A 13,221-nucleotide genomic window follows, 5' to 3' on the forward strand; every position below is an offset into this window, starting at 1 on the left:
AAATCTGACAAATTTTTTGAAAAACGTTTTTTGGTCCAAAACTTGACAAAAAGGTCATACTATACTATGTAGTATGTCCTACTATACTATGTCATCCATAATGTGACCATTTTTTGAAAAAGAAATTGGTCCAAAACTTGACAAAAACGTTATACTATACTATGTAGTACGTCCTACTATACTATGTCGTCCATAATGTGACCATTTTTTGAAAAAAAAATTGGTCCAGAATTTGACAAAAACGACATACTATACTATGTCGTCCAAAATCTGAATAATTTTTTGAAAAACGTTTTTTGGTCCAAAACTTGACAAAAATGTCATACTATACTATGTAGTACGTCCTACTATACTATGTCGTCCATAATGTGACCATTTTTTGGAAAAAAAAATTGGTCCAGAATTTGACAAAAACGACATACTATACTATGTCGTCCAAAATCTGAATCATTTTTTGAAAAACGTTTTTTTGGTCCAAAACTTGACAAAAACGTCATACTATACTATGTAGTACGTCCTACTATACTATGTCGTCCATAATGTGACCATTTTTTGAAAAAAACAAACTTGGTCCTAAATTTGACAAAAACGACATACTATACTATGTCGTCCAAAATCTGACCATTTTATTGAAAAACTATTTTTTTGGTCCAAAACCTGACAAAAACGTCATACTATACTATGTAGTACGTCCTACTATATTATGTCATCCATAATGTGACCATTTTTTGAAAAAAAAAAATTGGTCCAAAATTTGACAAAAACGACATACTATACTATTTCGTCCAAAATCTGAATAATTTTTTGAAAAACGTTTTTTTGGTCCAAAACTTGACAAAAACGTCATACTATACTATGTAGTACGTCCTACTATACTATGTCGTCCATAATGTGACCATTTTTTGAAAAAAAAATTGGTCCAAAATTTGACAAAAACAACATACTATACTATGTCGTCCAAAATCTGACCATTCTTTTGAAAAACGTTTTTTTGGTCCAAAACTTGACAAATACGTCATACTATACTATGTAGTACGTCCTACTATACTATGTCGTCCATAATGTGACAATTTTTTGAAAAAAAAAATTGGTCCAAAATCTGACAAAAACAACATACTATACTATGTCGTCCAAAATCTGACCATTTTATTGAAAAACTATTTTTTTGGTCCAAAACCTGACAAAAACGTCATACTATACTATGTAGTACGTCCTACTATATTATGTCATCCATAATGTGACCATTTTTTGAAAAAAAAAAATTGGTCCAAAATTTGACAAAAACGACATAGTATATACTATGTCGTCCAAAATCTGACACATTTTTTGAAAAAGTTTTTTGGTCCAAAACTTGACAAAAAGGTCATACTATACTATGTAGTACGTCCTAATGTGACCATTTTTCGAAAAAAAAAAACTGGTCCAAAATTTGACAAAAACGACATACTATACTATGTCGTCCAAAATCTGCCCATTCTTTTCAAAAACGTTTTTTTGGTCCAAAACTTGACAAAAACGTCATACTATACTATGTAGTACGTCCTACTATATTATGTCATCCATAATGTGACCATTTTTTGAAAAAAAAAAATTGGTCCAAAATTTGACAAAAACGACATACTATACTATGTCGTCCAAAATCTGCCCATTCTTTTCAAAAACGTTTTTTTGGTCCAAAACTTGACAAAAACGTCATACTATACTATGTCGTCCAAAATGGGATAAAAAAACGTCCTACTATACCATGTTGTCATGCTATGTCACTTCTATGTTACATTGTCGTAATTATGCAACGGTTTGTGGTGTCGGAAACATATTGATGATTTCTGATCCCTGAGAACTTGCACTTCAAAGCCACCATGTTATCACGTTATTTTCACTGACGCCGATGCAGAGTGCCGACATATCAGTGCCTTTGTCACCTCCCCGCTCCACACACTGAATGTAAGACGGTCCTTTCGGGTGATAAAATCACTGCCGAGTTACTGTACATAGTTTCCATTTTGTTGGACTGTTTTTGCAATTTTTTTTTTATTGGAAATATGTTTTATACTGTTCAAAATCTCTCTTCATGTGCAACTACAGTGTTTTTATCTAAATAAAGGTGCTACAATGAAATTCCTTGACTTTAAACTCTCTCTCTAAAAAAAAAAAGGCCAGTCGTACATTTTAAGGCTTAGGTGTTAAAGGGTTAATATGAAAACTGCAAATATTTAAACACCACTAGGTTTTATGAGATGTAATCTGTAAGTTAAATCATTACACTGCCCAATCACACTGTATGTAATAATTTTACAAGTGCAAATGCTTGTACCATGAAGGAAATTCAAAATGGGCTTCCATGATTCTTACTCTGGCGTCCTGAATTATTAAACTCATTGGGAAATGAGCAGTGGAATACATTTCCTCCTTCACAAAACCTTCCTTGGCAGCTTCTATTAGCCAATCAAATCTGTCTGACAAACCAAAGTCACATTCAGGGAGCAATTTTCTGTCCAAAACGCATTGCCAGCCATTGATTGCCCAATGAACAAGGTGTTATCCAAGGATACCTTTCCAGCGACCAATTCGGAGAAAGGAGGAAGACGACTTAATATGATGGAAATAAGTGTGACAGACTAAACTGTCCCCGGTAGAACACGCCGACACATGCTCTGACATTCCCTGTCAATCTGGAGGGCAGACAGGTTGGCCATTTATGTTGTGGCGGCAGAGGTCGGCCTGCACAAACCGCTTTCATCATTACTCTCAGACTCTCAGGAAGCGGAGGAAGAAAAAGACCTTGTCAGAAACGGCGCCGTCTGACAGCCCAAAGCGGCCTGTGGGAGGGGAAATAACGAAATATCCGCGCGTCAGAAGGGACAAGAACACTCTCATTTGTTTCCTTTGTCAGGCTGTGTGCGGTCTCCTGTGAATTATTGTGAATTCACCTTACGTCATCTCGTGTTCTGTGATCTCAGAGAGCGATGGTTAAGGGAAAAAATGGTACGCGGCCCAGCGATTATTGCGCCAACGGCCAGCGAGCGGAAAAAAAACAAAACAAAAAAACGATTGCTGAAACATGCTTACGATCCTTATTTGATTAACAATTCAGCAATTACCTAATGTATTCATTTAGATAATACAAAACCAGTCTTGGGGCATTAAATCAATAGGAGGAGCTTGACATTTTCAAAACACCGCAGGACGTAATGCTGGTCATTATGCCTGATGGTATTGATGCACTCTTAAATGAGATACCAGGAGACATCCGGTCTTCTTCCTCCTGCTCTTTCTATTTTAAAAAACAACAACAACAACAACTGAATAATAAGGCAATTGTGTGTAAAGCAAAAACATAAGGCAAAACTACAATTATGACTTTTTTTAATGACATTATTTGTAAAACCTTGCATCAATGTCAAATCCCATCAGGTCATTATTTATTTTTTTTATTTATTTTTTTGTTCTCGACAGGACAGCAAAGCCTTTGTAGTCGCTTCTACTTAATGTTTGCAATTATTCCATCAGTTCAGCTCAGGCCAGTGGGTGGAAAATGACAAGCAAATGCTGGTAGAAAGCCAACGAGTTCCTGTCGTAAAACATCGTCCCCGTCGGTTTTCATAACGCGTAGAATAAGTGGTCGCGGCGAAGGAGTCATTAGCTCGATCGAATTCATAAACGGCAGAGATGTCATCACTTTTGACCAATGAGTGGGTGTGTTTTTACTTTAATTAGTCTTTAAAATCCCCTCCCCCTTAGAGGAAATGATTAAATGGGCAAACGGGGAGAGGGGGGGAGCAGTAGAGACGTAGAGGCCTGTACCAAGTCTGCTTGTCATTTCACAACATGGAACAAGAGTTTAACAGACAACAGGTGGAGAGAAGACATGTTTGGAGACAATCAGTGGATAAAGTGATCCGTTCCCGCCCGTCGACTCCTCGCCCTCCAGACCCTGACCCTGAAAATCTGATGCGTTTGATTTAAAAATAATAGTCGTCAAAAGGTCTGTTTAGCTGTAAAAAAAACTGTATTAAATGGGAAAAAATTACAACGCAATTTCTAGATTCCTTCCAAAAATGACTTTATAACAGATATATATCGACATACTGCGAAGGTTATATTGCACTATACAGTATAATTAGTAAAAAAAAAAAAAACTGAGCCAAATGAGAAGCAACAGCGTCGTTGCCTGGTATACGAGTTGAATCCAGGCAATATTTTATTACGTCTTAGTCGAAGGTGACTCATCGCAGCGAGTGTTGGCAAAGCACACATGTCAGAAGGACTTTGCTGCCGGGTCGTGATTCCTGTAATGACTCACCACCGCTACTTTTTTTTTTGTTTTTGCACATACCAAAATCCACCACATTGTCTCCAGACATTATGTACAGCAGACCCCACAGAAAAAAAAATTAATACTTTTCTTTGTTTTTGTTTTTTTTGCACGATGAGAAAAAAGTGACGAACCCTAAACAGCAGAGTCTGAATCCCACGTTACAGCCACCAGGTGTTGAGCGTTTGAGGGCTTGAGTTGGTTTCTGCTACATATTTTTTATCCACAGGCGGGTCGGAGGGCGAGGGGCGGGCTACCATGATACAAAGTACTACAAAACTTCTTGTTCTTGTACAAAAAACAAACATTTTTGTAGAAATACTGCATTTTTAAACAACAACTTCGATACAGAGTGAAAACCGCAGACGTGGACGAGGACGGTAAAACTGTTAGAGGTGCTTTGAACGGAAAGAGGCGTGACGTGACAGGACGGGACAGGAAGTTCTTATACAAATGGCAGAACTTTGGCACGAGGAAAAAGGCGTTACAGAAGAAAACGATGGGGGAAAAGTGTCCGACAAGGTCGCCGCAGAAAACTAAAATATCACTTTACATACATCGTCAGTTCATACAGGAAAACCACTTGGATCGAGTCTGCCGCTTTCCCCTTTTGTTGGTGTGAGATTAGGGTTTTTTTTTTTTTTTTTTAATCAAATCATTTGAAAGAAACTCAAGCCACTCACACACGGAGGTAAGACAAAAGGGTGCGTTGACATCAACAGAAAAAAAAAATACTACATCTGGTGTTACTGTCACAATAGATTTTCCTTGTCTGAACATGTGCGCGTACATGTGTTATATGTGTGTGTTTTGAATCTAGTGTGGACCAGACTCTGGGGGAAAAAAAACACAGATCGTTTCAATTTACACATCAGCGACAAACCACAAACCCGACCAAAGTCAACAATTCTGCCTTCCTTTCAAAAAGCGTGGTCGTCACAGTGAGGTGACCCTGCTCCAAGTATTTATATATTTCCACAGGAAACATCCGTCTACATTAAGAAAAGGAATCCTGTTTGGAACGGCCAACTTCAGTTAGTGTTTGAGTCAGCGTTTAAGTCTCCCCCCCCTCGGTTTGTTTTTCTTTCGTTGTTGAGGGTTGTTTTTTTTTGTTTTTTTGGGGGGGGTGGTGGTGGGGGTGGGTGGGGGTTACGGGGGGTGCTCATGCCATGGTTTCCTTCCCCGGGAGTCTCCTGTCGTTGAACGTGTGCATGTTAATGACCTCCTCGGTCTTGACGATGACGGGGGGCTGAGGCTTCTGTTTGAGGCGGCGCTGGCACTTCAGAGAGACGCGCAGCTCGTCCATCATGGCGCTGCAGAACGAGCGCTGCGGAGGGGAAATGGCGAGAGAGAGAGAGAGAGAGGAAGTTATTGCTGGTGCCGTAATCGCTGCCACATCACTCAGACCTGTGCAACCTCACAGCAGATATTGGCACTTTTTAGACAGACAGTGTAAAAAATGGTTAGTACAGAATATTAGCAAAACATTAGAGACGTTGCCATTAGGGTAAAAAGTGCGTACATTGCTTATAATCGTTTTTGTAATGCCCAATATATCATGGGCAAAATAATTGTATTTTATACAGCATACGCTCCTCATGTCATGATAAACAGAGGTTATATGCATCCATCTATAAGGCAAGCTGTGTCCGTCTGTGTGTCTGCGACGGGCGTATCTCGCTGACCGTTAGTCAGATCGCCCTAAAATTTTGGACATGGGTTGAGCATGGCCTGATGGTGTGCATCCTTGATTTTCAATTTCGCTGATTTATCGCGCTGCCGTCAACAGCGGGTAGGGAGCGGCTCATTTCACACGGTTTCAACGCAGAACACGGCGTTATACTGAAACGAGGAAGTCGTTGTCCATTCACCATATTTAATTAGCATTAGCGTGCTACTATTTTGCAGGCTCACTTGTTTCCAAAGGTAAGCTAGCGCGGCTACGATTAGCATTAGCGTAGCTGGCTGTTTTGTGAGTCCGTCAGTCACTCTGGAATCTCTTTACGTGGCGTATATTTGATTTACGTTGTGCCCGAATGAGGTTGCACAGTGTTCGTATTATGTTAGCCTTACGACACGTTCCTTATCATGCATTACCGTAACTCTTCAGCTCCCACGATAGGAATACATACTTCCTAAGAGCACTGCACTAGTATTATTAACACTAATTAGTGGCATTAATGCTTAAAAAACACTTTTGTTCTTGTGTTTGTTTATTGTTGCTTGATAAGGCTAAAAGCTAATAAGGCCATTTGCCTGTTTGGTCTTTAAAACCGCTAATGCACCGTTTTTGTAAAGAAAATGGCATTAAAACTCTTTAAAGGCCCTTTAAAATAATAAAAAAAGACACCATATAACTGTTTTAAAGGCTATGTTTTCCCTCCTTGGGATGAGAAAGTCTATTCACATGTGCAAAATTGCTGAAATATCCCATTAATATTGCCTTATACGGCAAGTCTGAGTTAAATCCTGTGTACACGTATGGACCCTTTTCATGTCACAGTCACAGTAGGAAGAGATTAATTAGAGCTGCAACTAAAGATTATTTTCATAATTGATGAATCTATCAGTTATTTTCACTATTAATCGAGTTATCGCTTGGTCCATAAAATGTAAGAAAATTTTCAAATTTAACGATCAGTGTTTGTCAAACCAAAATGATTCACTGGAGCAAAGAACCTCCCTTAGTTAATAATCCGATGATCGAGTGATTGTTTCAGCTCTAAATCAAATCTAATTAAAGCCTCAGTCTGCTGTGAGAAAAGAAAGAAAATGTCCGCCCACACAGGTGTTTTCACATTACACATCTTCTCTGGATTTTGTGGGCGTGAAGACCCGGGTTTTGATTGACAGCTCCTCTCTCTGGGTAATTCTGTAGCACCTGTGTGGGCGGGGCGGATTGTTATTGGTCGTTATAGAGATTTGTGACATCATAAATTCCCGCCAAAGGCCCCGCCCCTTTCTAATCAGCCAGAGTAAAATACAACGACACACACCTGTGAGGTCAAACCTATTAAAATGACCAGAATTATACATTTTTTATTTTGAAATGCAGGGAAATCTGATGATGCCCCAGAATCCTCTCTTTTCAGCTTCAGTTGCCGCACGACGGCAACTGTTTCCTGAATCCTGCCAAGAAATAAATCCCAATCAAAGCAGTCTTTTCTTTTTTGATGTCGCTCGAAAAGAGGAAAATGCAAAAACGACACCAAACAAAGAACAAAACATCCCCCCAAAAAAATATTGGTTACCTTCTTATAAAACATCAATCACCCACTCAAACTGACACGGCTTGCATAACTCCGAGCCGCTCTTCTGTCGCCGCTGCATTATGTATATACGCTGTGAAACCCCATCAAATGCCAATATGCTTGTGCAACAGTGTTTGCCAAGAACCAATTCCCATGCATTCACTTACTGATTATGCAAAATCTAATTCAAATTCAGAAGAGCTTGTAGGAGGAGGAGGAGGAGAGGAGATAGAAAGGAGGAGAGAGAGCATTAAAGTATGAAGCTGTTATTTTTCCCTTTGTGTAGGTGTGTCAAATGGATATCTGTGGGCGGGTTATGAGCAGGTGTTTTTGTTTATATTTAAATATATTTGTGCGGTGTATGAATGGGACATTTATTACGAGTGATAATGAAGTACACTCTGAGAAATAAAAGTGCCAAGTAGAACCATATAAGGTTCTTCGGGCTTGTCCTCCAGGTAGAACCTTTTCATAAAGAGAACCCTTTTAAAACCCTTTATTCAGGAAAGGGTTCTCTGGATCAAAATGGTTCTTACTGGAACCATTAGTGTTACCAAGAACCCTCGAAAAACTCTTTCTTCGGGAAAGCGTTTTTCAGAAGCAAACTGTTCCAGGTAGAACCTCAGCCCTTGTAGAAGAACCCTTTTGGAACCCTTATTTCTAAGAGTGTACATATATTTTGTTTAGAGAGTTTTCATTTATGTTGAACACAGTACACTCTTAGAAATAAAAGTGCTATGCAGAACCATATAAGGTTCTTAGGCTTGTCCTCATAGAAGAACCCTTTTGGAGGGTTCCACCAAGAACCCCTTTGAAACACTTTATTCAGGAAAGGGGTTTTAAAGGGTTCTCTGAATCAAAATGGTTACCAATAACCCTTTAAGGGGGGCAAATGGTTCCAGGTAGAACCTCAGCCCTTGTAGAAGAACCCTTTTGGAACCCCTTATTTCTAAGAGTGTTGAGGCTAGAGCTGAAACAGTTAATTACTAAATTAATCGTCAACTATTTTGATAATCGATTAATCGGTTTGAAGCTTTTTGTTCATGATTAAAACACGATTTCGGATCATTTTAGCTTTAGCTGATTGTTTTGCTCCACATAACTCATTAAATCATTAAAACTGAATCATTTTGGTTTCCGGACAAAACAAGACGTTCGAGAACATCGTCATTTCCATGTTTGACAAACACTGATCGACGTTTTTTTAATCATTTTCTGACATTTTATGTTGAGAAAATAATCCTTACTTGCAGCTCCAGTAGAATTTGGTTAAAAACAACAAAAGAAATGGGTTAGACTGATGGCAAACAACGGGGGTTGAAGGGTTAAAATAAGCTCGGTTTGGAGAAAGATCGCAGGGCAAGAAAACAGAGGAGAGCCTTGTTGTCAGAGTATGTAAATGAGCAGCACCTCCGTCGCCTAGAGACAGTGGCATTTGCAAATTATCGGAATGTTGTGACCCAGTCCCGTGGCTCTTGATTAATGATATCTATGATGTGCCCCGAAACATATGCCGCCACCGTAAAAAAAAAAAACGAGCCAGAAATTAATTATGGCGGGTGATAAAGTAACATGCCGGCGAGCTGTAATTTTGTAGACGTAAATAATTAAAATATGCCATCAAACACAGTCCTACAATTACCTGGAAACATCATCATCATCATCATCATCATCAGGTTAGAACGCACTAGAACGCTCAGTGTGTAGGAGAACAGGAGCTGCACCACATGTTATCTGATGATTGAAAGGATTTGTTTGCACGTTTTTTATGGGAAACTGTCATTTTTCTGCCCGGTCATGAAGAACGTAAAGTTCAGCAGATGTTAAAAGACGAGGTTTTCGGCGCTCATCGACCGCAAGTTCCGGGCTTTTAAGTTTGAACCAATGTTTCAGAAAGTGAAGCGAGGCGTAAAACAAGGCCGGTGAGAGCAGGAGGAGGAACAATGAGAGATTCTACAAGAATGGACGGATATTCAAAAGTGACGTTTAACACCTGATTGTATGAGACTTTTACATTTACATGAGGAGCTGGGTCAACTCGAATTGGACCTACTATTTTGCACCATCATGTTTTTACGGTAGCCCACAGGGGACAAAAAAGTAAACATCTTTTGGGTTTGCTAACGCTAATTGAAAGCTACATAGTGTTGGTTCCCTAACACATACATATTGGGTGATGTGAGAGAAATTTGCAACAAAGACAGTGTTTCACAAAATTGTATTAGACCACCTGTCATTAAAACATGAGAAAACGTGAATATTTTAAGAATTTAAAAATGTTATTGTTATTTATTTAGCAAATCACAATGTTTCTGCTCAGGAATCCAAGTAAATACCTATAATTCGATGTAGAAATTACGTGCTTCACTATTTTTTCTTCTGTTTTTTGGTAAAACAGTAAATTTGGAAATTCATGGATAACAATAATGATTAAATTTTAGCATGAAAAATAGAATCTATAGTGTCTTAACCATTACCGAAACATACAAAATTATGTTAATAATAATAATTTTAATTGTAAGTGCCTTTCAGAAACACTCAAGGTCACTTCACATCATATATATATATAAAAAAATAAATGAATCAGACAGAAGTTAAGATAAAAAAAATGGCTGAGGTACATAATAGTCATGTAGGCTAGGCTGGTCTGAATAAATTTAGATAATTACAACTGCTGTTAATTTAGGGCAATTTAGGACTAATACACTTAAATTAAGCACTGTAACTTCATCAATAAATGTTTTACACACTGTACCTTGAAATTGGAATCATAATGAACTCAAACCCTTCTTATCTCGTAATTTAATGTCATACAAATTGTGTTTGTGTTTTTTCCCGCCTCAAAATAAATAACGTCAGAAAAAGACGATTGTCACTCGTTATAATTTACAGAAACTCAGTGAAGGGCTTTTATTTTTTAAATCTCAACTTCCTGTTGTTGAAAAAAAAGAGTAAAAACCTGTATATTTCTTTGTTGAAAGCGTCAGTGTTTTTTTTTTTCTTAATGCACCAATAAGAATGGCTCCAGTACCTTCTCCAGCTGCGCGTTCTGCTTGGACTTGTACAGAACCTCCCCGACGGCCACGAACACCGACAGCACCAGTCCTGCGGCCAGCACGATGAAGATGCCGCCGATGTTCTGCACGCCGAGCGCGCTGGCCTCTTTGCTCTCCTCTTCGGGACAGCCGTTCCCTCGCCACCACTTCTCCTTCATCATGTGCAGCTTCCCTTCCTCCTGCAGCTGCAGAATGGCTATGGTGATCTTGTCTCTGTATGGAGAGCCTGCGGTGGACAAGGGGGCGTTAGACTTAGCAGAGATAAAAAAAAAAGAAGAATTATTATATATGCACTGTATATACATATGTGAGGATATGAGACATATCATGTTGTGTTATTGCTGGCTGCTTAGAGGGAGTTTTTTTTTGTGTGTGTGTAAGTCCTCCTTCAAATCCCTCTAATCCCTACATTCACAGAGTGATTGTCAAATTCTCTCAGTCCTCTCCTCTGCGCTGTGTCTGAATTATAACACACGGGGAGTTGGCAACAGAGACGTGGCTTTGTGCAGCCGAGCTGCTGCTGCTGTTGACTCTGACGAATTAGCTGCCGTTTGCTCACTTTCATGAGCGCGGGCTAAAAAAACAGGGGCAGCCCAGCGGGGTGTGCATTACACGGGTGCATGTGTGTGTGTGTGTGGATTATATGTATCAGCGATAGAGGTTTTTCTCTATCTCTCTGTTTTTGTGCATGTTTGTGTCATGTCCCGTAATAAAAAAAAGAACCCAAATCCATAGTGCCAGAATTCAGGCGACAAGGCATTAGAACGCCGCAGGTGCCGCCCGGATCAAAGGAGGAGTAATCGCCGCAGAAACCCGAGTGGGGTCGAGTTTCGTTTTCCCTTTCCGCGTACGGTGAGTGTGTCACAGCGCGCACGCCATCCCATCAAAGCGCGAGCACACACGCGCACTGCGCTCGAAAACCAGGCCAGAAGAGATTAATACTTACTGTGAGCATTCATGTTTCATTTATATCACCGCTTTAAAAAGCTTGTTAGCGTATTTATGCGATAACTGAAATTAGACGTAATGAAGCCTGGTTGCACATTTCCATTTCCATTTAAGTCATTTTTCTGTGCTCGTTATGCTTATTCAGAGCGGCTTTAAAAAAAAATTAAAAAGATGTGACAAAGTTGTTTTTGGGGATATTTTCATCACAAACACGGGAACATTTCGTGCTCAGTCTTTCGCTGGAGTGAAGTGAAGCTGGCCTCAGGTTGCAGGTATCATCACTTTTGTCTGCTCCACTGGGTCAGTTTTGCCCGTCAGCCGCTCCAGTTGATTCCTTCTCATAAATCATTTATTCATCGTCAGCCGTTGTTCTTTCATTCCAGACTCTCTCTGTGTGTGTGTATTTAGACTGACAGAAAGGAAACTTAATACTTCATAAAACTGAAAAATACATGAGATGCTGCTGATTTTTGAACAACAAAAACGTGTGACAACACAACACACAAATGCGGCGGCTAATGCTTTTGTCATGATTTGACTGAATCTTTACTGATTCAATTTGTATACTGCGATTTTACAAGTATGGGTAACGGGCATTTTCTTATGCTCCTTAAAGGCACAGCACGCGTGAATCAAAATGCGTAGGCTGCGCGTGCACCACAGATTTTGGACCCGTGCAAAGATCGCGTTAAGTGCGCGTGCACGCCGCAAACGCTCAAACTAGATGTAAACTTCTTCTCCTTTGGTAGGAATGCGCTCTATTCCCAGCGTCCAGACTTGTACCGCCACCCGATGGTGAAGTCAGATACTACAGGACCCTGGCGCGTGAGTGTACCAGGCTACGCGCACAAATGCCACGCATACTCGCAAGTATACTAGGGCCTTTAAACCAAAATGATATGATACATGGGATGGGACAGAGGTACATAATATTTACAAGAGAAGGTGTTGTATTCCTGCTAATAATAAACTAAAATACAATCAGTTTCCGTAGAAAATAAGGTGTTTTATAACTTTTCCTACGAACGGCAAGGACATAAAGCTAAATGAGCAGAACGTAGCCTCTCAAAATGGGACACAGAATCTGGCAACGGCTACTTTTAGCTGTTTCTGCTCATCAACTTTGTAAAAATATCACACTTAAAAGTGTGATATTGCATTCTGTGCACGCGCAGTGGACGTGTAGCGCTCTAAATACATGGTCTACATGAGGGAAAAAAAGCATATGCTCGCCTCATTTGAAGACGAGAGATTAAATATCCGACTCCCCTGATTCAGACTCCCCTCATAGTTGGGATGATTAATGATGGCCTAACAAAGGAGGCCTTGGATAAATGCTAATAGGAACGGCTCCTTCGAGAGGACGTTGGATATTGAGCGCGAGGCCCGGGCGAAAACGGAAGATCCCCGCGCTCCACGCACCGTGCGTGCACAACAACACTCTATGTACCTGACAGATGTTCAACACCACAGGACGTCCATCACTCGCTGCAACCGTCAGGTCTCCGAGCGTTTCGCGTGATCACAGCTTAAATCGAGCGCGTTTGCGTTCCGGGCGAGCAGAACGTGTGGAAACAGACGAGCGCTAAACGGCGAAGACTTATTTTTACGGCCTGCTCTGCTTTATTGCTGTAACAGCCCTGCAGGGAAC

The 13,221-nt window shown here is 40.0% G+C and overlaps 1 protein-coding gene across 2 annotated transcripts in view; it reads right to left on the minus strand.

Moving 5' to 3' along the window:
- Nucleotides 1-5,477: 5,477 nt before the first annotated feature.
- LOC310934931 (glutamate receptor ionotropic, kainate 2-like) overlaps nt 5,478-13,221 on the minus strand; it is a gene marked incomplete at both ends in the record, with an annotated part of 71,361 nt that continues 63,617 nt past the window's right edge. For both annotated transcript variants that reach the window (XM_083898736.1, XM_083898735.1), the window contains 2 exons: nt 5,478-5,642; nt 10,598-10,848. In XM_083898736.1, coding sequence (XP_083754862.1) covers nt 5,478-5,642; nt 10,598-10,848 — 416 coding nt within the window. The remainder of the gene's footprint in view (nt 5,643-10,597; nt 10,849-13,221) is intronic.

The sequence above is a fragment of the Microchirus variegatus genome, assembly GCF_963457635.1.
Source record: "Microchirus variegatus genome assembly, chromosome: 12".
NCBI lineage: Eukaryota > Metazoa > Chordata > Actinopteri > Pleuronectiformes > Soleidae > Microchirus > Microchirus variegatus.